Below are 27,632 nucleotides of genomic sequence, written 5' to 3' on the forward strand. Positions count from 1 at the left end.
ACTGAAAATGTGCCAGTGAGTAACCCTGCAACACAGATTTCTCAGGTAAAGACAAGCAAAATACCCTGCATAATGCCAAGTATAAAGAGTAAAGAACAATCTTTACAAACCAAAATTCATTATAAGGAAAAATAAAGGCACTTCTAAGAACTTACACACTCAAACGTGTCCTTTGCATTGACAAATGTTATGGATGAAGGATTACAGCCCTCCTTCTGGCAGGTGCTTCAATATGACCTCTTTGCTCTCATTCATTTGGGCACGCAAACACACCTGTGAGTGCAAAACAAGAGACAGTGGTGGAACACTCAACCACGCTTGCTGCAGTAGGATTGTGCCTTCCCTTCCTGAGCTGCACTCTGTGCTCCTTATCCATGGCCAGGAAGCTGGGTCTGTGTTAATCATGTACAGTTCCCAGCTCTGTAATGTACTTTTCTTCACATAGCAAATATCTCACCCATCCCACTTTCCCCCACTCTTTTCCTCTTTGCCACTACTATCCCTCCCTCCCAGCACTGTTAGTAAAGGCTCTAGGGCAGCGGTGTCCAATAGGAATTCAAAGATCGCCACACTTGTGGTTGTCGTCTTTCCATATTCACCACAGGCCCCGCCCTACACCTGCTCTAATTAAATGCCCTCCCCTTCCCCCAGAGCCAGGTACTCCCAGCCCCTGTGTAAATAAATGTCTTCCCCCACCCCCAGAGCCAGGCTCCACCAGCCCCTCCCCCCCATTCTAATTTAATGCTGGCCACTCACCAGCGCCGCCGCCGGGGCTGCTGCCAGCATGCACCTCTCCCTCCAAGCAGTGGGGCGCATGCGCAGTGGGTGGGCTGCAGTGCTCACATGCACCTCTAGGAGGAGCTGCATTTAAAGGGTCCGAGAGCTGCACACAGCTCCAGAGCCAGATTTGCCACGTCGTGGTGTCCTGTTACATCACATGCGGTGAGTGGCGAACATGTTGGACACGGTGGCTCTAGGGCTAGATCCTCAGCCATGTAGTCCCACTGATTTCAAGTCCCTTCAGTCAACAGGGCGACACTGATTTACACCATATGAGGACTGAGTGTGCAATTTTAGGACTAATCTGACATTTAGAAACACTGTCATCAATAAGTGTAAGACGCCATTAGCCCTTCTAGTATCTAATGGCAGCGTGTCCATTAGCTATTGCACAACAGAACAGTGCATCAGGTCTGACCATTGGAGATAGGTGGGAACATTAACTGAAATTGCCCCGGTGCTGAGGGTTTGCAGAAAGTCCACTGAGTAATACTTCTGTGAAATTATATTTGCATAAATGGTCATTATCAAGAGATGAAAGCCATCTGTTGAGTAATGGAGCTCTTATTTATAACTTCAGACCATAAAGAGGGACATGATAGCGGTTTTCAGGTATCTAAAAGGGTGTCATAAGGAGGAGGGAGAAAACTTGTTCTTCTTGGCCTCTGAGGAAAGAACAAGAAGCAACGGGCTTAAACTGCAGCAAGGGAGGTTTAGGCTGGACATTAGGAAAAAGTTCCTAACTGCCAGGGTGGTCAAACACTGGAATAAATTGCCAAGGGAGGTTGTGGAATCTCCATCGCTGGAGATATGTAAGAACAGGTTAAATAGACGTCTATCAAGGATGGTTTAGATAGTACTTGGTCCTGCCATGGGTGCAGGGGGCTGGACTCGATGGCCTCTCGAGGTCCCTTCCAGTCCTAGTGTTCTACGATTCTATGATCAACACAACAGGGTAGGACACACACACACAATGATGCTTGGTAGAGGCCAGGCAGTACAATTAAATTAATAATAATTAATTATTAATAATGTAGTTAGGAGAGGGACATTTTCAGGCCTAGTTTCTTACAAGAATTGTTTCCAAACAGAATAGTTAAAAATACACTGTTGTATATGCAGCGTTGTTGCAACCATGTTGCTCCCAGGATATTAGCAAGACAAGCTGAGTGAGGTAATATCTTTTATTGGATCAACTTGTTTTGGTGAGTGAGACAAGCTTTAAAGGTAAACAGAGCTGATCTTCACAACTGGGAAACAAACTCAAGGTGTCACTGTTGAATACAAGATTTGAACCAACTGTGCATCATAAGTAGTTAATACAAATTTCGAAGGACCATTCCAGGTGAAGTGAGCAGTTAACACTCCTCCATTTACAGGGCTGAACGGCCATGGTGCAGGGAGAAAGGAGTCCATGATTTTTGGTGTCTCACAAAGTTATGAATTCAAACTCCCAGGCTCATCATTTGAAAGCGTTCTGCAAGTTTCTTTGGAGGCTGAGGACAGATAGGTCTGATATAAAGTGACGGCTTTGTGAAAAGTGTTCCCCAGCAGCTGAGACAGTGTTTTCATTTTGTATCATTTCCCTGTGTTGTTGGGGAGCACAGAGATTGTCTGCTTTCACACACATAGCTACTGCTGTTGGAGCATTTAGTGTACTGGATGAGGTATGCCGCATGTTGTGACAGGTACATGTAGGACGCATGGAACTCGAATGCTGTCCTGGGGCAGGTGTTGAGCATCGTTAAGTGGAGCTATGTCTTCAGGTTTTGTACCTGTTGTTCTGGCAGGATCTGGTGCAGCTTAGAGTTCATGTGTCCTGGTCTGTGGGGAGCTTGCTTCTGTGGCTGAGCTTGGAGAGCTTGAGGGGCTGTTTGAAGGAGAGGCTCAGGAAAGATTTTTTTCAGGTTGGGGTCCCTATCGACTATGGGTGTAGCTGTTTGATGTTACTCCAAATCGGTTCCAGTGAATAGTCAGATGAGACTATAGATGTCAGTTGAGTCAGAGCTGCAGTCAGATTTTACGCAGTCCTTTTTCATGACAGTACTTGCCAGTACTGAGTACCAGCACCTCATGAGTCCCAGCCATGGGATTGGCTGGGTTGGGGAGAGGTCAGGGAGCTGAGTGCCAGCACTTTTTTTAAATAGAAATAAAAAAGGCACGGTTTTTACTTCCGTATTGAAGCAGGTCCTCTTGGGTTGTTTCAGTGGCCCATTCCATTCCTATGCAGAGAGTCAATAAGCAATAGCTTGCTCCAGTAACTGCACTTGGCAAACAGTTTAGTTTAATCACAGAACTGAGTTGGTTTAGATTAAAAAATAATACATCTATTAACAAAAGAAGATAGTTGTAACGTGAATTCAAATATAAGAGATAAGTTGAGAAGTGGCTACCAGCGATGAAAAGCTGAAACACGCACCTGAAAGTCTAAAACTTAATCTAGCAACTTGTGCTTCAAGACTTTTGCTCTATGGGCTTTTTCACCCACAGTCTTTTAGCAAGATGGTGACTGATTCACCTAGGTCAGGATCTCTCCTAGAGAGGCTGGTACCTTTGTTTTCTTAGGTGAAAGAAGTTGGAGTTCTCGGCCCTTCTCTCTGATAGTCCAGTGAACCTTTGAAATGGAGTCTTCTGAAAATTGCCCTTCAAAGAGAAGTTTGTTGTAAGCAATCAAGAAGGTGACCTGTGGTCTGGTGGTACAGAAGGATCCATGTTCTTTCTTCTTACCTGGGTTTGCTGAAATGCCAATTTACTTTGGCCCCCGACTTTTCCTGCCCTGACTATTTTGAAGGCTCTATTTGCTACTTTTCTGGAAACTGAGACAAACACACTTTCCTTTGTTTAGAACAGGCCTGTTTAACAGCCTTTGCCTAGCCAGGGCTCTGTGGTTTTGGTCATGTGTTAATAACATCACACGGGGATTTAATAACTTTACATATAATGTTGGTATGGACATTTCACCACAATACTTTTGACCGGACAGCAGTTAATTTTCAAATCATACTTCATAAGGTATGGTTTTTCCTTACTGTGGTGTGTAGGGGGTGAATTCAGGGTGCTTTTGGTCACTCTCCCCCCATTGGGGCCAGGATCTATAAGGTACTACCACAGTATAAAATATAGAGCATGGGCCAGAAGTTCCCACCTGGGTAAGACGGATGCTCTCCATTTCTCCCACAGAAGACTTGTAGCTAAAAGTCGTGACCTGCCCTCAAACAGCAAGGGAAACTATCCATTTTAGAAATCAGCATTAAGCTTGTCTGAAGCCAGCTGTCACCTTAAGAACATACTGGGTCAGTCCAAAGGTCCATCTCGCCCCAGTGTCTGCCATTGACCCTAGCCAGGTGCCCCAGAGGGAGTGAACAGAGCAGGTAATCATCAAGTGATTCATCCCGTCGCCCTTGTGAGCTGAGGAGGGTCTTGCTCGAGAATGGTTTAACCTGTTGACCGCAGACTTGACTGTTACATTATGCAAATATGCTAGGCGCAATTTGCTATCCTTAATATCCAGGCCAGCTTCCCCTCAGACTACTTTTCCCTTTCTTCAGAGGTGAGCAGACCATCGTTTGGATGGATCTAATGGTATGAGCTGCTTCTACCAAAGCTAAACAATTTAGCTCTATTGGCAAAGCCAAGTAACACGCTCTTCTCCCCCGAGTGACACAGGCACCCTAAGATGGGGACAAAGCACCACTGTGCTTGTTACATAATCCCTTGTGTCCTCACACCAAATCTGAGGTTCTGATTAACTTAAGAGACATTGCCACTAATAGCAGGCTTGGTGGGTTTGTATTTACATTGTTTGTGGTTCCTTTTAGTTGCAGGCACTGGCCTCTGAACTGAAAACTGGTTTCACTGAAGCAATGCAGGAACTTTCAAGAATTCAGCATGGAGAGTACGCTCTGGAGGAGAAGGTTAAGAGCTGCCACTGTACAATGGAAGAGAAAGTGGCAGAGATGAAGAATTCACTGAACACTTTCAAGGTGGGAGCTACACCCATTCCCTCTTCCTCAGACGTCTGTTGCATTCAGTGCATGCTCACAGAGGGGGGTTGACGTAAATGTTCAGGCCAGAGGATTGCAACATAACATTATTTTGTTTCATGGAATTGAAAACCATAACACGAAAGAACCTCAAAACAGAGAGAGATTAAGCAGGTTGCTCCCTCCCACAGAGACACAGTTCAACCCCACTTCACTGTAGGCTGTCTTACTGCAGACTGCTTGTTGGTAGGCTTGGATTTCACACATCCTTACAAAACCCACTCGCTTACAAACAAGACCAGCAAAACATGTTCCCTGGGTCTACACAAGCCCCTTCCTTTCGAAAGGGGCATGTTAATGAGCAGGTTCGAAAGATGCTAATGAGGCACTATAATGGCCACCACGGCAATTTGAAAGTGTGAACACCAGACAGGAAGAAGGGCTTTCGAAAACTGGGGGGGTGTCCTTTCAGAAGGTCCCATCTCCACGGGCGGTGCGCGATTTGAAAAGCTGCACTTTTGAATCGCCACGGCCACCATTATGCTAATCAGGCACTGCATATTCATTGCAGTGCCTCATTAGCATATTTCAAACCTGCTCATTAACATGCCCCTTTTGAAAGGAAGGGGCTCGTGTAGACCCAGCCGTTGTCTTTTGTAAGGAGTATCTACAATTTTAACAGTGTTAAAATACCCCACAACACCCTCTCCTGTTCTGAACAGCATGTAATGCATGCAGACACAGGCCAAACCCAGAAATGAGTTAGCCTAAACCAAACAGAGAAAGCGAACTACCTGGAACCCATAGTGTGGGTGCAGCTACTTATCATACTGGATTGAAGAACTAGCAGGACTCAAATGGAGACACACAAGGACAGTCCCATCATATTGTAGGTCACAAATGAAAATGAGGCTTGATGGTGTATATAAGTGTCCCTCATCACAGAGCTACTGTACTGCCAGGGCCTGGGGCGCCCAGGCTTGTGAAGCAGGGGTTTTGCATGTTATCACTGAAAACCCCCCTCTAGTGTCCTAGTGAAGCTTGACGGAAACCTGCCTACTTTCATAAGTGGGAAACAGAACATGGAGATAAATGAATGCAGATAAAACCCTTGGGGTGGGGGCGCTAAAGCCATTCAGAAAGTTGGGCTCATGGATGTCAGTGGCAGAGAAACCATTATGCACCACCAAATCACCAGAGTTGGGGCAGATCCTGACCCCCTATTCTGGAAGCTTTGCATCTCTCTGGCAGTGTTTAGCCGAGGGGGCAGAGGTGGCTTAACATCTTGATGATGGAGTCCCCCAGCATAGCAGGATTCCCCCAACTCAACAACTCCAACCCTAGATCCCACCATCCACCCATGTGATGTTATATAGGGGAAAATAAATAATTTAAACATATAAAATTAAACTAAGGTCCCGATCCTGCTAACACTAGTATGTGAGTGACCCCACAATGGGAAGAGGACTGCACAAGGGCATGACTGGCTTCTCTCTGCACCCCTCATTCAAAGGCCATTAAAGACATTGCAAATCACTCCATTGACTTCAGTGGGATTTGAGGCCCTTTGGCTCTCTCGCTGCCTCACAAGAGCATCTTCTCTCACGCTGGGTGAGGTGCCCAAACATACTCCCCTCACTGGGGTTGTGGCAGACTTTTCAATATGTGGGACAAGTTCTATGTTGGAACTGTGAGAGAATAACATCATATAACCGATAACTGGTATATTCCGCTACTTGTCTAATCAACGGGGACGTAGCAGCACACACATACATTCCATCCGTGTCAGGGAGCAGTCATAGCTCACGTCTCCCAGTGACGTCTCAACTTCTCTGGATCTTAGGAGGAGCTGAGTGATGCCAAGTCGAAGATTGAAGTGATCAGTGCCAAGCAAGAGGAAATGCAGCAGAAAATTGAACAGCTCCAGCAGGAGAAACGTCGGGAATCCCGGAAGGTGAAAACTAAGTAAGGAACAAACCCCACATGGCCCGGAAGTGCTCATTGTTAATTAGCAGAGGCCTCCATTAGTGCAGACTAGCTTCACTTGTTCATGTCTGGAGACATCGGTAATCCCTGTAGAGTAGAGAAGACGCTGGCTCTAAAGAGGCACATCTGGCTTTTCAGGGGAAATGTTCTATGTATCTAACATACCCCCACCAGGATGTGATTCACACCTTTAACATCCTCACTCTTGACCCAACAGAGTAGGTGAAAATGACTCCAGTTAAACCTTAACTACAGGTTTATTGAAAAAATTTAGAACTGTTTAAAAAAATTGAAGGTGGACTTTTCAAAGATGCTTGAAGACAAGCTCCATTGGAAGCCAATGGGATATCTTATTATGCAGGCCTAGTGGCCTCCAATAGATACGGTATGTTACAATCCCTCTACAGCCAATGGCACCTATGCTCCTAACTCACTTAGGTACTTTTGCAAATTCTATGGACAATATTACAAAAGACAGTCCCTTGGGAGTTCTGCAGACAATAGTAGCATGTGCACGGTTACCTACCTGGTATCCTGCCCCCACGGATCTTTCCCTGCCAGGCACAGCATCCCAGGCACATACGACTCATGCACTGCTGTGGGCACTGTGCTGGCATCTCTGTAATGAGGTGGCTGAGGTGACAGTTGGCCTGTACATTGACAGAATGGAATGGCTGCTGGCAACCGGGGGTAACACCTGTAGCACCTGGGACATGAGGCTGCTGGTGCTGTCTGTTGAGGGCATGTTATGGTTACTAGCCCTCCTGCTGACAGCACTCAGAAGCTGCTATATGCTGGTGGTAGCAGCAGACTGAAACCCATCCAGGGACAAGCACCCTAACTGATGTTAACACACAACGCGAAGGCGCTTGGCTATTACAGAGGTGAGGCGATGTAAGATCCTGTGTAGGCTAGAACAGGACAAGTCAGTGGAGACTGTAACCTGCCAGAGACATGAGGTTTCCTGTGTGAGATTCTCTTTATCTATTGCAACTCCTCACAGGGGTTCTGAAAAGCTTGTGTCTCACACACAGACCGTTCCACAACTTGCACTGGTTCCATAGCAAAGTGGTCGGGGTGGGGCACCTCTGCATTCATCTTCCACTGCCTCCTCCCTTTCCCCTCCTGGCTGAGCTGTCAGATGGCTGCAGAGAGCGCTGGACATGCGTTGCTGGTGCAATGCCAAAAGCCCCAGAGTGCTGCCCTGTGACTACCTGCCCCTTTGAGAAACAGCTGCTCTGCTAAGGCAATGCAGAGCAGCTGGTATTAGCTGCTCCCCTGGCTCATGCATTTGCTGCTGCTTTTTCTGATGTGACTTACGCGTGTCCCAAAGCCTGCTTGTGCCTGGATGCGTAGCATAGGACCCTGGAGGGCTCATTTCACAGGCCACACTAATAACACCCCCTTTGTGACTCTCAGTGATTTCCTAGGCACCAGACACACCCAACACTTAGCTCCTTTTGTGCATCCAAGTGTTAGTTACTTGGCTAAATATCGAATGCTGGACAAAGAACATATCCGGTATGACACTGTTCTGCAGCCAGGAGAGTCGCACTAGTGAACATTATCAAATGCAGCTCTCTCATACAAGCCCAGGAGATGAGCCCAGAGCGCCTCTTGGGTTTGTACGTGAGATCGTATTTGTATGGACGTTTGCCAGGATTAAGCTGAAAGGTTGTTTTGCAGTATTGTGCTTTCCGATTGCCTCTCTCTTTTCCCAGAAGAACCCAAAAGGATGAACATGGCTCACAGACGGTGCCCACTCCTCTGCAAGGCAGCCCATTCCGATCGATAAATCTCCCGGAACCTGTACTGATTAGTGAAGACCTTACAAATCTTTTGCCCCAGGCTACCTACGAGAGAGGTAGGGGTGAGAGGGAGAAGGAAGCAAGGTTCCTTTCCTTTCTTCTGAAAAGTCCTTCCCATAGTCAACTTTCAAGGGATAAGATTTATATAGCAGATGGCAGTATTTATCTGCCTATTTGCACACACACTAAAATGGCTGGATTAAGACAGGATATTGAGGCACTGGACTGAGATCCAAAATTCACAAGACCTCTCTATCTGGGGCAGAGGGCAGAGCACCACTAGTATTTTTGTTGGCCTTGGAGAAAAGCTAGTTTGCCCTTGTGCTAGGAGTGGTGTCAATCCTTTGACAGTTGTTTACAATTCATGGACTGGATTAGATCTGGGCTTCATTTCGGTCGCAATTCAGAAAAGCATGTAAACACATGCCTAATGTTGAAGACAAGTACCAAGGACATTTTAAAATGTCCTGTTTTGCTACCAGAACCCACTTCTCTCATTTTCCCCTTCTGTCGACCAAATTTGTGGGTTATATTCTCCTTGCTAAACTTGGTAGCTGGGGGGAAAAGTTCCCAAGTTGACCTGTTCAGAAAATTTCAAAATGTACATTTAGATTAAAATGTCAAAAAATGATCAGCATCATATTCCAGCCAACAATTTTCTAGTCCTTTCTACTCCCGATAAATTACCCTGTTTTGTTCATTCCCGCTGAAGTATTGGGAACAGCGACCATTGGGAGACAGAACACTGGGCTAGATGGACCATTGGTCTGACCCAATATGGCTGTTCTCCTGTTCTTATGACCCAGCTGGTAATGACATTAGTTAAGAGTGGAGATGGATCTTTCTCAGTAGACGACCTAATTGAGATATTTCACACAGGCTGAGAATATTACAAAATTTAAAAATCTAAACCTTCTGTTCCTTTCAATAAGAAACCTGCCATACAAACACCTGCTCTTGTCTAGCTATATGACCATCTTATGTCACCTTCCTTCATTTGTCCACAGTCTCTGATACCAGATCCATGGCAGCTGGAGAAGGAAATGTGAAAGTAGTTTCAGGCACTGGTAGGTGAATACCTTTAAAAACCTCCTCCAGAGTTCCCCGACAGCTTCTTTAGCAAAATCCTGACAAAATGGAATGGTAAATGTATATAATGTGTTATTCTTTCCAGCTAATGCTGAATTTTGCTTTGGGAAAAGCAATACTTCAAAGTCAATTAAAACAGCCAGTTAGCTGAACTCCTGGTAGATCTGGATGTGTGAGAAAAGAATCTTTGCCAGAATAATGTAATAGTATTCGAATGGTGGTTCTAATCTGACTATTTGAGCTAGTACCTGACCGCAGGTGGAAACCAGTGTTTGATTTGCAACTGCAAAGCATTCTTCAGACAGCAAGAAGTCAGGTTTTGCAGGTCTAAATTGTCCCTACAGGACGGAGAACTTGGGCTTCATCCATTTGGAAAAGTATATCCATTGCAATCTGCTTGTTTCTCACTTTGGAGGGGGTGTGCTTTGTAATTACCATTACTTAGCAGTTTCTCATGCAAACTTTCTGCAATTGCAAGCTCCTGACTGCAGCTTGTGGTCCCTAGGAGGGATCAGTGCAGCTCCAGAGACAGAAGAAAGCCTCAAGCCTTCCTTGCCAGCTGACCTTCAGCCAAAGGGTCATCCCACATCAACTGTGTGGAAGCAGCCCAAGGACAGTAAAGAGTGGGCAGATGAATATATTTCTAAGGAGCACCCAGACAGAGCAAAAGAAACAGGCCAAAGCAGATACACCGCCATGGACACAGTCTTATGTGAAACTTCTTTTGCTGGTAAGAATAAAGGAAAAGCTGTGGCTAAACAGCAACGAGGCTTTTGGATCCTAGAAGCTATCAGCTCTTGTCTGAATTCAAGTTAGCATTGGACCCCTGGAGTGGTTTAAGTTGTAAGTTTGTTTGCTGACATGCGAGAGAAATGTTGACATTCCAAAACGTGAGAGGGGGGAACACCACCAACTTTTTTCTAAATGTCCCACAAACTGGAAATCCCCCCACAATTTCTTTTCAGACCCACCAGCAAAGGGCGTTTTCAGACATAAAATTTGTTCACCAAGACCCTGAACAACATTGCCATTAAATTGGCCTCTCCCATTATGTCTCATTCATAGTCTTCGTCCCTCTTCTGCTGCTGATTGGGATTTGCCAGGATGGGTGAAATTTTCAGCCAAAATCCTTTTTCAGAAAAAAAAAAAAGCACAGATGTGGCAACACCGTCACATCTGGAGAGGTCCCGTTGGTTTGGCTGAGGCGTTTCAGTCAATGCAAATTCCATGTTTATCCAAAATTCATCATTTTCTAAACAAAACATTTCAGTGTTTTGGTTCTAAATGAATTTCAGTTTAGGGGCACCCTTCAATTTTATTAAACAACAAAAACATTATGACTGAAAGACAATGTTTCAGGTTGAGCAAAATAGCTGGTTTGACCCCGAAATTTTTTGTTTTCTTTCTGGAATTGTCAGCAAGTCCAAGAACCCATTATTCACACAACAGTACTTATAACTGCCCCTTTGATTTATAGCTCTTGAAGGCTGCAGGCAAAGCCCGTCCCCAGTTGGGCTTGATTGCTATTCAGAGATCATGCGGCACTCAGCCCGGTAGGCACAGGTTGTATGCTGAGGGACCCCAGACAGACCAACGTGATTCTGTGCAGGTCAGAGGGTGTATTTATCTTGCCCTTTAAAGCCAAGATTGGTCATTTCCACTTTAAAGGTCCTTTTGCAGCTGCACGTAATTTTCCCCCAGACAGACCCGTTTGTAGCAGGCCACTCCTTCTGAGTTCTTCAGAAAGAGCAAACCTCACCCTCTGGTGGCTTTTCTCCTCAGGTCCTTATAGCTTTGCCAAAGGGCAGATAAACGTTCTGTCCCTGGGCTTGTTCCTTCCGCCAGGTCTGTCTCTGAGGTCCCAGAGCACCTGTGGCAAAGCTTTGCTTTTCCTTCTTGCAAAGTGGCTGTGTGTTTTGTGGGAGGAAGTAGTATAGGCTGTGTATCTTTCCCAGCATGCTTTGATTCAGAGCCCAACTGTTCTTAGAAGGCCCAAGTGTACTAGCCCTAGGATTCCCTCTGTTCTTGCAGCCAAATCTTCAGTCTCAAGCTCTGAACAGCAGCAGAAGTCTGACTCTGCTTCACCCCTGAAGTGGTTTCTGCTTTCTCAGTGCCTGAATTTTCATGCCACACCTCTAAATCCTGTGAATATGCTAGAGAAAATCCACCTCAGTCTTAAAGATCCAGTACCCCCATTACACTCACCTTTAGGGCCGCATGCTCCTCATTGGTGAATTTTTTTGATTGGCAGTCACAAGGCAACTCAAGAAAAGGAACAGCTCCTAATTCCTTGGGGCAGCCAGAGGCTAATTCAGCCCCTCCCATAAAGGTACAGCAGTCTGAAGACTGCTCTAGCTTATTATGTTGGCAGGTAATAACCTCTGAGGTGGCAGACAGTTCTGTGTCAGCTATGGATTCCTCCAGAGGAAATCCCAGCTTCTCTACTAGAGCAGCTCTAAGTGGTGCGACCGGGTTAAAGATCTGGCCTTGACGATTCTCACTGGAATAGTGTGTTTGCTTTAAAGGGTGGTATAATTACTAGAGATGCAGCAATTTAGTAGCAAATTTGACATTAATTTTTTGTTTATGATTTCTGAGAAAACTGATCTTTCAGAAACTTCAGAGTTTGAGGGGAAAGAGGTGTTTGTTTTCAGTCTCTCTCTGTAAATAGACTGTAGTACCCAGAGGCACTGAGACCTCATCTGGGGTGAGTGAAGTCTCTGCTCTACAGCCTCAGCTTTGCTCCTCGGCTGGCTGTAGAGCAGAGACTTCACTCACCCCAGATGAGGTCTCAGTGCCTCTGGGTACTACAAGACTATGGTTCTGATACCGTGCAGAGCACTTTGCAGGATTGGGGCTAGAACTTGGATATTTTAGGGAAAATTTACGTGTGAAGAGGAAGCTCCTTCAGTCTTGCTCAGCCTTTCCCTTCCAACTCTCTGGTCAAACACCAGCACTCAGGTTTTAACACGCTGTTTTAAATCACACTTTCTGTTGAAGCCAAAAGACAGAGCGTTGCTTTGGAGCTCCTCGAGTCTGAGAGGAAATATGTCATCAATCTGTCCTTGATTCTGAAGATCAAAGCCACTTTGCAAGGCTCTGACGTGAAGAGGAGCACCAAAGACAGAAGGTATTGCAGCTGTCACACTGGCTTTTAGAAAAGGCCCTTTGCAACAGAGTTCTTTCCACCCCTACCCCAAACCCCAGATTCTTGGGAACTTTCTCTTAGCTGCTTTGAAATCATTATGTGCCTAATGCTTTTGTAGCCAGAAATGTTCAGGGGGTTCACATTTTTAAGACGGGTGGAAGAGTATATGCCTTTTCCTGCATAGCTCAGGCCACGGAATTCCCCCCAGTACTTCTTAGAGCAGAAGTTGTATAAAACAGCCAATATTCACTGAATACTGGTCAGTGATGGAGAAGTCACCATGACGTTTGATAAATTGTTCCAAGAGTCAATTGCCCTCCATGCTAAAAATGTATGCCTTATCTCCTAGCCTTTGCTGCCTCTTCTAGTCCCCTCTCCATACCCTCTGAGCCTAGCTCATTCCATCCTCCCTCTCTGCCCCATCTGTCTCCTACTCTCATCTCTCCTGCCTCTCCAGCAACCACTCTTTGAGACCTGGGAACAAAGTTCCCCAACTTCAGATTCCCAGTCAATCCCCCTCCCTTTGCCACTGGAAGCTACCTGGCTGTAACATTAACTATGGACCATTTACTGCTGCCGCATTAAAACTGAATATAAAGTACATCATTCAGTACCATACTTAGCTAAAAGGTGTTTCCCCTCATCTGTCTGTTTAGCTGTCCCTTGTCATTCTTCTTTCCACCTCCTGTGCCTCATCTCATTTCCTCCACATGGTTCTGGTTCTTTGACCTTTTCCTCCTTTCAGGATCTCTGCATGGTCTTCATAGCCACATGCTTCAAAAAGATATGTCTACCCATTTCCTCCCTGTATAAGTCATAATCTCATTATACTCTTGAAATGTTTTCAAAGCACATGCTCCATTACAGCCTTCAATGATATGCCCACATACTATTTACCAAAAAGTACAATATAATATCATATTTTCTTGCCCTCACCCAACCTTTGGAATTAGTTGGCAATTTTCCATCAAAACATTTTTTGATGGAAAATACTCTTTCAAGACAATTGAAATTTTCCGTGGGAAAATTTAGATTTTGCTGAAATTTGTCAGTTTTCTGTCAGGTAATCAGAGCATCTTGAATCCAAACATTTCAGTTTGACGCATCAGATGGAAAAGTTTTGTTTCAGGTTATTTTGAAGCTAAACTGTGTCATCTAAGCTGCCACAAGGGGAGATAGGCACTGTAGTTCAGTTACCTCATGTCCACGTTCCCCACTATGGTGTGGGCACCCTGACTGAACTACATCTCCCACAATGCACCATGACCTCCTCTTTCCTGCAACTGCTGTTATGCACTGTGAGTCTCTTGACAGAGGTGCACTCTGGGAGATGTAGTCCAAGAAATAAAAGCCGCTCATAGAGAAGATAGGAGGCATGAGGAATTCAACCTACAGCCCCCATCCTGCAGACTCAGTTTGATTTAACAAACTAAAACAAAACATTCTGACATTTCCAAACTGATTTTTTTTGGTTTCCATTCAGAAAAACATTTAAATATTTTGCATTTTCATTCTCATTTGGGACAAAAACAGTCGCCAAAATGTTGGAATTGCCAACAAGATGGAAGTTTTGACCAGCTTTGCTTATGAGGCACAACTTGTAAAGTGCACAGTGAATGAGGCAAGATTTATGAGTCCCATCCTACTTCCACATGTGCTTGCAGGATTGGGGCCTGAGTCCCCTAACTTGAGTGAGAATAGCTCGTGTAACTAGAACCACAAAACACTAGATTCTAAGCTCTTCGGTTCAGGGACTGCCTGCAACTCTATTTGTACAGCAGTGGGGTGCAATTTGTCAATGGTCCCTAGGTTTTACCATAGCGCCAGTGATTATTCACACCTCGTAAAACAAACCCAGCAAATTTCAAACCGCTGGCCCATAAATATGAGCAGAATCTGTGGGTTCCCAAAGCCCAGGAATTGGACTCTTTTTCTAGACAAAGTTCTACTCTTTTCTCTGTGCAAGCATCATCTGCTATATTCCCTCTTCAGTCTCTTCCCCAGTTCTTTACGATACCTGGTCCAGCAGCACATAGACTTACTTCACACGCTGCAAGAGAGGGTGCTGAGTTGGCCACGTCCGGGAATCCTGGGGGACGTATTCCTGAAGTTAACAAATGATGAGGTATGTTAGTGTTCATGACAGAATACACCCAGCAAAGGAATTGGAATTGCTTTAGTTTAGCAAGTTATTTTGGTGTGTTTGGGCAAACAGAACTGCAGATTTTTTCCCCCCAACATAACTATGTCTCTGGCTGTAAAACCAGTTTGAAGGATAACAACTCTGCATGCCATACCACATACTACGTACCCCTTCAAGTCAAAAATGGTACGTCCATTACAGAATCATAGAAATGAAGAACTGGAGGGGACCTCAAGAGATCATCTAAGCCATTGCCTAGGCTGAGGCAGAATTAAGTATACCTAGATCATCCCTGACCAGTGTTAGGCCAACATGTTCTAAAAAATCCCCAGTGATGGGGATGCCACATCTTCCTGAGGTAACTTGTTCCAGTGCTTAACTATCCTGAATGTTAGAAAATTGTCCAAATAGCTAGCTAACTCTCCCTTGCTGCAGATTAAGTCATTTACTTCCTGTCCTACCTTCAGTGGACATAGAGAACACTGTCCTCTTTGTGACAATCATTAATGCAGTTGAAGACATTTGATCACATCCTCTTTGTATTCTTTGCTTTACATTAAATAAGCCCAATTCGTTCAACATTTCCTCATAGCTCATCTTTTCTACACCTTTTATTACATTTGTTGCTCTCTAGGTTTTCTCCTTTTTGTACACATCTCTCCAGAAATATGGTGCGGGGATTTGGACACAGCACCCCTGCTGCAGACTTTACCAGCATCAAGTAGAGTGGAATAGTTACATCTCATGTCTTGCATACAACGCTTTTGTTAATACATCCCTTTTTTATGCTGATCTTTGGCAACCAACTTGCTCTTGCGTGTCTCAGCAAGTGAAACAAAATCAATTCAATCTGAGTTTTTAATGGGCTATGTAAATAAAACACACACTTCCCTCCCTCACTTCTGATTCAGGTTTTGCATACGTTTACCTGAACAACGGCTGAACTGATTTGCATTCAGCTGTGGCTTGCTTTGAAGTCCCAAACTGTAGCAACTTTGATGGGTTTGGACACCGGTCTTTACATGGTCATTGGACTTCCTGAGGGCAATGGCTGTGTCTATGCCCGTCTTTGTCTCTCTTGTCTATTTAGCTTGTTAGCTCCTTGGGGGCAGGGACTGATGTTAACTTTTTGGTTGTACAACACCCACACCATGGGGTCCTGCTCTCAGTTGGGGCCCCTAGGAACACTATAATTCTATTATCCTTTCACCCAACATCCATAACACAAACTTAACTATTTCCACATTTCTGGAGAGATTTTTCTGTTGAGACACATTCATATCACCAACCCAAATCGATTTTACTCCCTTTTTACTTCCCCTGCTTGATTTCCTCTCTCCAACCCAGAAAGGGTTTCTTTCAATGAGCCCCTGAAGAGAGGCCGTCTTCTCTGAAATCTGCTGGCCAGCACAGACTTTGCCCATTTTCTTCTAATACGGAACTCTTCAGAGTCACAGCTCTTCCAGCCCCAGCTTCCACAGCAGTATGCCCAGTTCCTGCAAGTTTGCCAAGCTGAAATTCCCTCTCCCCAACTATGGCTTCACATGGTCCTACTGACAGTCCCTTGGTTTAAGATCAGGACCCAACAGTATCCTGTAAACCACTGGATTCACTGGGGTCAGTCCTGCATACGGTCCTTCCCAGAGTATATCTACCTGGAGGTCCTAACCTTCTGTGCCGTAGGACTGAGGAAACAGACCAGGTCCCCTTTCTTGAAAGTTTACCTGTGTGATTTTACATCGTTTTTTTCTTTTCATCTTATCCTGTCTGAGGCTATCCTCATATTTTATCTCGCAAACGTGAGCTTTTCTAGTTTGGGATTGTAGGGCTTCTTTGGCGTTCAGATGTCCCCAACTCCTTTGGATCCATGGCAGTCAGAGTGCAGGTCACCTCTGCGATCCATCTTGCCAGGCCAGACTCATAGTACTGCAGCTGGGCTCCCATTACCTCAGACACTTTGTAATGACTGCCCCAGCAAAGATTTTACCTCTGACTGCAGATCTCTCTCAGTTCTGTCTGGAGAGTCCAGATGTTGCTTAAATTATTTTTGACAGCTCCAGTTCTTGTTCTAGGTTTTGTTATAAATTATTTTATCCATCCTTGAATTCTGCAGCCTGCCCCCCACATTACTAATTCCACGTTGCCTTGGTTTAATAGCAATACTAGCTCATAATTTCTCCGGAACACCTGTGCTATCCCTTGTGAGCTGAGTGGCTAGCTAATATTCGGGCTCTTGCAGGTTGTTTCTTTTAGGAGGAGAAACTGATGATCATGTCAAGTATCCTGATGCAATCCTATTTCTTTACAAAGCATGTACCAAGCGCAGTTTCTCTGACAATGAGAGGACTCAAACATGAGGAAGCTGTTTCTTTGCTAACTGGCCCAAGCCTTTCTCCAATTAGCACTCTGCCCGAAAAGCCCTCTTTTGGCTGTCTTTTAGGACTACATTACCAGTGCTTCTCTTGTCTCCTTGGTTTTTCCTGCTGTCTCCCATCTCATTTCTGGCTGCTTCTGCTCACAGACTCAAAAAAGCACCCAGATCCTTACCTTTCCTTCATCCCTCAGCTTCTGACCAGCCTTGCACATGGCCTGTGTTCTGGATGATGGCTCCTATTGTCTGTGTCTTACTCCTAAAAGGAGCTTAACTCTTCTTGCATTTTTCCTCCACAAAGGGCAGCTGTCACACCCACCTGCTTGAAAGAGAATGTGCCCAACACGTGTAATAACTGCTTTGCTTTTGAGTGCGAGCGTGGTGGGGGACCAGGACACCTTTCACCCTCTCCCGCTTCCTTGTGTGGAGCTGGGTCCAGTGTAACTTATCCTTCATGGAAACAGGTGCACAAGGTGAGAGGCCATGAGACCAGTGCAGTGTAGGTGACGTAGGGTTGCTATGGAGTGCTAGAGAGCGGGCGACGTCCTTGATGGGCCTCTGCTCTGATAAATCCGTGACAGTGCAGCATGATTCATCTAGAGGGGCCAAAACAGCAAAGGCATGCAAAAAGTCCACTGTGTGACGATGGTGCGCTCTGGTAACGGGGTCAGAGAGCACCAGCTCATTGCGGTGCCAGCCATAGCATCAGCCAGCCCTTAGATTTTATCTACGCTGCCACCAAGACTTTGCTCCATTCCTCACCACACCACAGAACAGGACAACTAGGTCTAGTGTCTGCTGGAACTGGATGAAGGCCCCGAACCCTTCCACGGAGGAAGCACAGTCCAGCTGTTGTAGCTCAGCAAGCCCCATGTTACAACTATGCTTGATTGCAACTGCTTCAGAGAGGGTTACAAGCCCATGGACGGATAATGGCCCAATGTAACCCAGCTGTGAGCTATCCCTTCCCATTTCCTAGCCCCGTCTGTACATCTCAGAGCCAACAGCAGACCTGGGCTAACCCTGCAGAGTTTCAAAGCACTAGCGTTTCTAACTGAGCATTTCTGGTTTTGTTCCACAGAACAATTTTCTGGACTACTACATTGCTTACTTGAGGGACCTGCCGGAGTGCATTTCACTCATTCACGTGGTGGTGCTGAAGGAGGTACATTTCTTACCCTGCTATTTCAGAGATGCATCACTGGCAACAGTGACGAAATAATCAGTGTCCCTTAGCGCGACATGACTGTGCGTGTTGGCCTCTTGACCCACTGTCACCTGTCACTCCCACTGAGCAGCTGTATGTATTGCACGGCATCAGGTGAATACAAACTACCCTGGGAACCTCTATGCTGCAGCGATGCTAAATCTACTTTTTCCAATTCAGGTGGAAGAAGAAATTAAGTCTGACCTCTACATGCTCTTCTTTCACATAGTCCAGCGTATCCCCGAGTATCTTATTCACCTACAGGTAGGACTAACTCATGAAAACTGCCCTGGTCTGACCATTGCATGTACTGGTAATGCTGGGTCTGAGCACTTCCACTGCACGTCCGTCACTCAGAGCTGGCCTTTGCAGCTACCCAACTAAACCCTGGGCCCCTGAAAGTGGAAGCCCCGGTAGACTGGTCTCTAGGGGTGATTTCTTCTCACCACTCATGATTGGCTGTTTCCTCATGACCAGGCCTGGCTTTGCACCCTAGGAATGCCCTCCCTTCTGAGACCCCTGACCTTCTCACAGCTGTGGGGGATGCATAGGTCTCTGGGCACTGGGATAGGACTGCCAGGAATTACTAGCCAACCACGTACAGCTGACTTTGCTCCTTTGCTGAGTATCCAGTGTGGTTTCCCGCCGCAAAGGTGGTGGCTTCATAGTGAGAGAGGCAGCATGGCCTAGTGGGACTGGCAGGAAGTGAAGAGCTCCTGTGTTCCAGGCCCAGCTCAGACCTCAGCTCACTCCTACCCCTTGGCCAGGTCATGACTTGACCCATCTAGCTGAGGTTCCCAATTAGCAAATGGCAGTAATCTGTCCCTGTGGACCGGTGTTTTCATGCCCGTGACTCTGTGCATTTGCAGGGCTGCCATGAGATGGGGAGCACCTGGAGAGACTGTGAAAGTGCGGTGTGGGGGGGAGCACATAATCGGGGGGTCTGGTTGTGGGAGGGTCAACAAAAGAAAAGTAGGGCCATGAAGGAAGAGGTGGAGAGACAACGCATACAGGGTGGGAGCATCCTCCAGACAGCCAGTGGGAGGAGACAAGAAGGGGGTACAGGATTGGCAGAAGAGGAAGCCCAGGGAAGACTCCGACACTGTTTAGGCCGGTAGCTATGGAGAGGACAGGGCTAGCAATGCACGAACAAGAATGACCCCGGACAAGTACGCTGCACACAGGTGGCTCTTGCAGCAAGGAAAGTGGGGCAGGCAAAGGGTCACCTTGCTGCTGCTCCTCTAACTCCTCCGGCTAGTTCTGAGCAGACTGAGGTGATCACCGGCAGCGGGGTTGGGGAACTGGGCCTATCCCACAAGGAAGGGCTGGCTCTGACTTAACTGAAATGGTTCGGGCCCCAAGGGAAAAAGGCAGCAGCAATGCTCTTTACAGGCCCCAAGCATACCATTCGTACGCTGGTGCCCCCTAGATTCCCCGACTGCATTGTCTTAGCAGCGTCCAAACACCTACCAGAGAGAAGATTCCCGCCTGGATGCGCTCACAGAGCCTCACGCAGTGCTCTGATTCTAAGAGCTAACCCAGAGTCACCTTGGTGCCTTTGCACGAAAAGAGCAAGGCCATCGTCCAAGCGGCCTGCTTCTCTTTGTGCCCCAGAACATCCTGAAGTACACAGAGCAAGAGCACCCCGACTACTATCTGCTCCTGGTGTGCGTGCAGCGCTTCCGTATCTTCATCTCGCACTACAGCCTGCTCCTGCAGTGCAACGAGGACCTGCTCATCCAGAAGCGGAAAAAGCTGAAGAAGTAAGTCTGGGGCAAGCTCCAGCCCTGTACTCTCAGCGCAAAATGATGGAGCAGGTGGGAAAACAAAGAGCCAGAGTCTCAGTTGGTGCCCAGGGCTCAGTGCTCTGGCGTGGTCAAATTAACACCCTCACTTTTCCACCAGCTGAGGAGCTGTCTCGCTAGAGCTGTGCATTGGCTGTCAAGGCTGCGATCAGATTTGGAGCAGCCTCTTCCTGGTGGTTCAGGGAAAGAAGGGTTCCTTTTATTTATTCTAAATGTACCAGCCACTGATTTAAACAAATGATCCCTTCGTTTCCTAGACCTGCTGCACCCTAGAAAAAATACCTGTAGCTGACAGAAGGTGATAGACATGGGTTCAGCTGCAAGAATCCAGCCCTTTAGCCACTGTTTGCTGATATAGCTTTGAATATGCCCTGAAGAGCTTATAACCCAAACAGACAAGACGGAGTTACTGTCCCAACAGAAGGAGAACTGAGGCACAGTGGGTTAAGTAACTTGCTCCATGTCATACAGGAAGTCTGCAGCTGAGCTGAGAATCAATCTTAGAGTTCCTAAGTCCCATATGAGGACCTAAACCACAAAGCCGTGACCCAAGATGACAAGGGCTGACCACAAAGCCAGGGCTCAAATGGAGTATTGTGTCCAGTTCTGGGCACCAAATTTCAAGAGGGATGTGGAGAAATTGGAGAAGATCCAGAGAAGAGCAACAAGAATGATTAAAGGTCTAGAGAACATGAGCTACGAGGGAAGACTGAAAGAACTGGGCTTGGTTAGTTTAGAAAAGAGAAGACTGAGAGGGGACATGACAGCAGTTTTCAAATATCTAAAAGAGGGTTACAAGGAGGAGGGAGAAAAATTGTTCTCCTTGGCCTCTGAGGATAAGACAAGGAGCAACGGGCTAAAACAGCAGCAAGGGAGGTTTAGGTTGGGCATTAGGAAAAACGTCCTGCCCTGGGTGGTTAAACACTGGAATAAATTGCCTAGGGAGGCTGTGGAATCTCCATCCCCAGAACTATGTAAGAGCAGGTTAGACAGACACCTATCAGGGATGGTCCAGACGGTGCTTGGCCCTGCCATGAGGGCAGGGGACTGGACTTGACGGCCTCTCGAGGTCTCTTCCAGTTCTGTGATTCTTTCTCACAAGTGACGCTGCCAGTGAAGTGATGAGCAAACTTGCCTTAAACAGTAACACAGGCTTGTGCTAGTTCTGCTGAGCTCTTGCTCTCTTCTGCCTGGTTCTGTTTATTGGTGAGGAATTTCAATTCCTCCAGGTCATCCCTGGTGAAGTTATACAAAGGTCTGGCTTCTCAGTGTGCCAGTGCCGGCCAGGAGGTTTCTCCAACACCCACCGCAACATCCCTCCGTGACAGCGGCATCCATTCCGAAGAGGTGATACCGCCGTTCCCAGCAGCCCCCTCCTCCAGCACAGCAGCCACGTAAGCCTATTGCCAGCATGACCAGGCGGGTACTGTTTTCCTCCCCATACAGCAGCGACGTGCCATAGGACTGGCCAAGCCTGTAGCTGTCGTGTGGCCATCTTTGGGTGAGTCTGCAGAGGTTGGCTCCCCTATGCTGTGTAATAAAGCTCACCAGGTGTTCTCAGGCAGGGGTGCAGTCCCGGGCAGGGCTGAGGGGTGTGGAATGCCTGGGGACGGGAAGCAAATATGTTTCCCAGCAAACAGCTTGAAAAGTCTGGGATAGCAGCAGAAGGATCATAGCAGCCAATCAGGATACAGAGATTTGCATTATCCTAGTGGGATTTCCTGCAAAATAACACTGCCATGATCGTGCAAATTCCTGCATTCTGTCTGGCTAATAATGCCTGCCAGGTGGTCAAAAGGGATGCAAGTAATGCTATAGCTGAGGAAGAGCGGGCTAGGTAGGGAGCAGCACACGCTAGACCATCTGCTGTAGCACCTGCAGAAGGAAGAGCGTGAGGCGAAGTTTGCTGGCTGAGGGTCTCTGGCCGGTGCGTTGCAGGACGGTGGACTAGCAGATCCCAATAGTCCCTTCTTGGTCTTAGAAAGCTGTGAAATCAGTGTGTGTAAAAAGCAACAAAACAGTTTCCCTACCCTGGATCAGCATCTGCAGATTTTGCGCCTTGTGCGGGGGTCCCAGCTGCCAGACCACGGGCCCCACATTGCCCAGGTTCCTGGCCACCAGCCCTCCTGGCTTCTTTGCTGGCCCTGTGGCTGTGCTGCTGCCTGGGGTCCCAGCAGGTCTCCACAGCTGGCCTTGGGGCCCCATTCAGTGGCCCTTTGCCTGGGACTGCCTGTCCATCCCCAGTCTGTGTGGTGAGGCATGCAGATGAGGTAAGATGAGGGAGGGGGCACAGCTCAGCACCCCCACCAGTATTCCCTGTGAGCGGTGTGCTTTTGCGGCCGCCCAGGAGAAAGGCCGCCCGGCTGCTCAGCAGTTTGCACAGGCCTCAGTGCACACACAAATGTATCCAGCACATGGCGGGAAGACAGCCTCCCATGGCCGGCAAAGAGGGAAGGGGACACTCATCCCCACCCTAAACATTTTTTCCAGTGCTGCTGTTCTTCCAACACCTTCTCAACAGGAAATCCCGGCTTGAGTTCTAAACAGCTTCAATGCATTTCGAACAGTTACCCTGAAACCAAACAGTTGGAAATGATCCAATCCCTAAGTGTTTTGAGTGACACCACCTCTCCCCCATCCTCTGTGCTCGTTTAGCCGCTCGGAGGGTTTTCAGTTTGTGAGTAGTTTTGGCCCAATTTTAGGCTGGGGAAATTGTTTAAAATCTGTTTTTCTCAGGATGGGGAAAACTGCCTGTCCTTGGGCAGCTGGTCTTAGCCACTGCCTGTATCGCTGTGGCTGTACTGCTGCTGTTTGGTGCTGTCTGCAGTGTAGATCACATATGTTCATCGACCTGAGCTAGAGGCCATGGAAGGATAGCTTGGTGGTTTGAGCATTGGCCCCTAAACCCAGGGGTGTGAGATCAATCCTTGAGGGAGCCGTTTAGGGATCTGGGACAAATAAGTTAATTTTAATAGAAGGGGATGGTGCTTGGCCCTGCCAAGAGGGCAGGGGACTGGACTTCATGACCTCCCAAGGTCCCTTCCAGCTCTGTGAGATGTGAATCTGCAGCTGCATGGTGGGTGGACCTTTAGTGAGCACAAGGTGCTAGCTAGGCTGGGCCCTTTTTCCCATCCCTGCCTCCACACCGGCAGGAGATGCCGAGGAGACGTGTGGCACCTTCTACAAGAGGAGTGCAGGTCTGGAGTCCACAGGGGTAATCCCAGCTTACTCCACTGGAATCCCTGAGGGGGCCTCTGCACAGCACACTAGAGGGACCAAGAGCAGGGTCTTCCTGGACCCCTGGAAGGCAAGAGAAGCAGAACCAGGCCTGACTCTTCAGTAGGGTTGCCAGATTTCTGGAAGACTTACGTGGGACAGGCAGCCCCAGCCGTGGGATCCCCAGCGTGGCTGCCTGTCCTGCACGAGTCTTCCAAACCCAAGGAGGAGCGGGGGGCCCCCGCAGCTGGGAGACGGCTGGGGCAGAGCACCCCACCAGCAGCCCCAGCCGCAGGAAGGAATTTCCCTGACAAGTCTCCCACCCCCCATTTACCCAAAAACGTCCAGCGGGATGCGGGACTTGCCAAAGAAAGTCAGGACCATCTCTCACAGTGTGGGACGTCTGGCAACCCTACTGCAGAGCTGGGGCAGGGAGACACCAGCTTGAACAAGAGCAGTGGTAGCTCCCTGTCTGCTCTCAAGGGAGGGGTGGGGGCTACCTCCTGCCCCACAGCACCCCAAGTGTGAGTGGCTCTGCTGCCCAGGTGCCCAGAGCTACTCAAGCAGCCCCAGGGCTCGGCCAGCGTGGCAGGGTTTCACAGCTCTGGGTGCTGGCTGCACTGGGACATGCACCTGCAGTAGCCAGAGCGTCCCTCCCTCCTGCCGGTCTGGACCTGATAAGTTCTGTTATTTGCACTGCATGTGTAACCCCGAGTTGTGTGTGTTACACATGCAACGCCCTTATTCAATGGATTGTGGGTGACTGTGATAGAGGCTGGGCCAGGCTTGCCAAATGCATGCGCATCACAGTTCTTTCTGCATTTCCTCCCCTTCTCCCCTTCTTTTTAAGGCATTTGATGCCACAGAAGAAGAAGAACCAGCCTGCGCTGATGGAGAGCATCCAGGCGGGGAAGCCATCAGACTGGGAAGCGGAGGCTAGAAAACACGAAAGGCCAGAGAATATCCTGGCTTCGTCTCAGTTCACTGAGCAGGAGCTAAAGGCTATGTCCATCTCCCTGCAAGCCATCCCGGAGATGGACTATGAAGCTCCCCCAGCTGATCCAATGGGAAATGCTGAGCGATCTGCCAGGACCTCAGCAGAGCTGCGGCAGGATACTAGAAGCTTTGCTCCCAGCTACGAAGAGTTGGACTATGGGGGGGAGGTTTACACCCTGCCAGGTCCCTACGAGGAAGAGACCTTTCCAAACCTGGCGCTGTTTGAGAACTGCTCCCCGGCCTCCTCCGAGTCCAGCCTCGATATTTGCTTTTTACGGCCTATTAGCTTCACGGTGGAACCGGACAGGACAGATCACTCGGCACAGCCGCTGGCTAAGAGCAGCAGTGCTTACAAGCAGGAGGCGTTTCACAGCAAAGGCAAGCAGCTGAGCAGGTCCCTAAAGGAGTTCCCCAGGAGCACGGAAGGCGTGACCACTAGACTCTACAGCACCCGGAGCAGCAGCAGCAGCAGCAGCCAGCTGCAGCACAAGCAGGAGAGAAGCATGCAACCTCACCTGATCTCTGCAGCATCTAGAAGCTCCCAAAGGAGCTACTTCCCCCCCCAGAGAGGGCTCGGGGAGAAGCCGAGCTTTTTGGAAGTAAGGAGGCGAAAATAAAAGCGCCAAATTTTGCAGCAGGGTCAGAGAAGCTTCTAGGGGAGGATTTGCCAAAACAGCTTCCAAATTTGCACATGCAGCACCCTCCCAGCACAGGTACATCAGGCGGTGAGAAGGGAAAAGCCCAGGCTGCAGGGGCAAATGCAGGTTTGGCGCATGCAGCTCGGTGGGGGAAGGTTCGGAGACCACTTTTGGCTTTCCTTGTGGCTCTACCTTTGTTCTCCAGCTGTCGTGAGGCCCCACGAGCTGTGTTTGTCTCAGTGCCAGGCAGCCCCTGCAGCCAGCCGCTCCACGGGCTGAACAACACTGACACGCAGCCCTTCGAAACGGGGCTGGGCCCCTTGTGCCGGGCTAGAGGCAGGGACACAAGAACGTGCATTAAGACAAGCGTAGTTAGGGCCCAATCCTCCGCTGCCATAAATCAGTGTAACTCCACTGAAGCCATGAGGGTCAGATCCTGAGCTGGTGTAAATGAGTGCAGCTCCACTGGAGTCAGCCAAACTGCAACAGCTCAGAATCTGGCCCACAAGCTCTAGCCCAAACAGCAGCTGACGCAGGTCTCCTGAAGCAGCGCAAAAATGTGTCTGACTGTGGACAGGGCCCGGCTATGGTAACCCTGCCTTTGTCAGAGCTTACCCAAAGGGGAGGCCTAGAACAGGACATGGCACCCACGCCCCAGGGCACAGAGCGAGGACAAGTCAGCCCCTGCAGTGGGGCACTGGTAGCCCTTCCCAGGAGGAGGCATATGGTGGCACTGCCCCCTCGGAAAGGAGCACTGTTGGCCTGTGTGCAGAGCTGGGGGGACACTCAGCAGGGGAGTCGGGGAAGGAACAAAGAGCCCTGGGAATGGAACTGGGAGATAAGGAGACAGCGTGGGAGCAGAGATGAGAAAGGTTAGAAAATGGAGGGGAGGAGGCTGGGGGAAGGAAGGTTGGCAGGGAACAAATTTCCCACCCCTACCTCTGACCTCCTGCTTTTCACCCACAGAGCTTCACCCAAGGAAGGCAGCATCCTTGTCCCCATTTTGCAGATAGGGAAACTGAGGCATGGGGCAGTGAAGTGACTTGTCCAAGGTCACCCAATAGCTGGGAAGAGACCCACGGGGGCAAGTCCAGTGCTTCATGCAGTAGGCCACGTGGCTCAGTTACGCTGGTACCAGAAGTGACAGAGGGGTTGGGGGACACCACCTGCCTGGCCATAGACGGGGTGGGGACCAGACGACATCAGCACTTCACGTGTGAGTTAGGAGGGACTTGACGAAGAAGAAGAGCGTCCCCCCTGCCTGGGAACGCTTTCTTTCTGGAGTAGCTACAACTCACATCCTAGGGCAGCTGTGAGTGGACGTTCATGGCTCGGCAGGGGGCTCTCTCTGACACACCTAAGTCACACTCCACCTGCCAGTGAAAGCTGACCTCATGCTGTGCCTTGTGGTGTATGTACAGTGAGTTACAAAAGCCAGCAGCACCATCTCCCTCTGCCCCTGGGCACCCTCCCTGCAGCCTGCCGCATGCAAGAGCCCCAGGGCAGGGAGCTGCCTATCTGCACCACTTTGCCCCACTCCCACAGAGGGTCTGAGCGGTGGAGCCGTCAACCCAGTAGACAAGTGCTGAGTGAAAATACGGTGCAAATGTTTAACCCTGAGGTAATTAACCACTGGAACAACCTACCAAGGGCTGTGGTGGCATCTGCATGACCAGCAGTTTTTAAATAAGATTGGATGCTTTGCTAAAAGATATGCTGTAGTTCAAATAGGAATTAACATACGGCAATTCTCTTACCTGTGTTATACAGGAGTTAAGGCTAAGTGATCACAGTCGTTCTTTCTGGCCTTGGAATCTCTGAACCCAGACTCTTCAGCAGGCCCTGCAGAGAAGGGTGAGGGTGCAAATGCTGGTTAAACCATCTTTTCCATTTTAGGAGCTACATGCAGAAGACAACACCAGGTTCTGCCAAAAGGATGACAACGAACAAACATCCTTCAGCGAGCACAACCCGCGGCAGGAGCCCAAAGGGGGCTTCCGGAGCTCCTTCCGCAAGCTCTTCAAAAAGAAATGAGCAGCCCAGCAGGAGGTGGACAGGGATCTAACTGCTTCAGCTCTTCCCCCAAGGCCCTGAGCTTGCAGACAGAGAACAATGCAAGGCTGCAGCTTCCAGGTGCAGGCCACCACAACACAAAAGTTGGGGGAGGTTCCATTGCTGACTCGCATAAGCATCCTGCTCTCCCTAAAACAGTGCAAGGGTTCAGGGTAGATCGAAATGGAGATCGTCAGGGGTAGGCAAATAGACTTGGTGACAACAGGAACCCACCGAGTCTTCACCCAAAACCTAAACTCAACTTTCCATCAACTCCCACCCTCACTAGCATTTTCTGCCCTGCCACATTCCTGGAGGCCCACAAGTGGGCGTGCCTGTGAGAGAGGCTGCCTTTGTAGGTTTCCCGTCTGACTGCAGGTGGGAAGGACTAACATCGCCATTAAAGAACT

The 27,632-nt window shown here is 48.4% G+C and overlaps 1 protein-coding gene across 1 annotated transcript; it reads left to right on the plus strand.

The window, feature by feature from the left end:
- Positions 1-27,204, plus strand: ARHGEF33 (Rho guanine nucleotide exchange factor 33). The gene is made up of 14 exons (XM_074988424.1): positions 1-45; positions 4,599-4,763; positions 6,607-6,728; positions 8,471-8,613; positions 9,565-9,624; positions 10,152-10,376; positions 12,647-12,776; positions 14,787-14,919; positions 18,390-18,473; positions 18,696-18,779; positions 20,130-20,278; positions 21,550-21,714; positions 24,387-25,131; positions 27,067-27,204. Exons 2-14 carry the CDS (start codon positions 4,644-4,646, stop codon positions 27,202-27,204), a joined length of 2,298 nt encoding a protein of 765 aa, XP_074844525.1. The 5' UTR covers positions 1-45; positions 4,599-4,643.
- Positions 27,205-27,632: the final 428 nt, after the last annotated feature.

Source organism: Carettochelys insculpta, chromosome 3 (genome assembly GCF_033958435.1).
Source record: "Carettochelys insculpta isolate YL-2023 chromosome 3, ASM3395843v1, whole genome shotgun sequence".
Lineage (NCBI taxonomy): Eukaryota > Metazoa > Chordata > Testudines > Carettochelyidae > Carettochelys > Carettochelys insculpta.

Excerpts from the sequence above, each read along its gene's own strand:
- ARHGEF33 (XM_074988424.1), top strand. The coding sequence starts at position 4,644 with ATGCAGGAACTTTCAAGAATTCAGCATGGAGAGTACGCTCTGGAGGAG. Across the intron at positions 18,474-18,695 it reads ACGTGGTGGTGCTGAAGGAG|GTGGAAGAAGAAATTAAGTC; the intron begins GTACATTTCTTA and ends TTTCCAATTCAG. Across the intron at positions 25,132-27,066 it reads AGAAGCCGAGCTTTTTGGAA|GAGCTACATGCAGAAGACAA; the intron begins GTAAGGAGGCGA and ends TTTCCATTTTAG.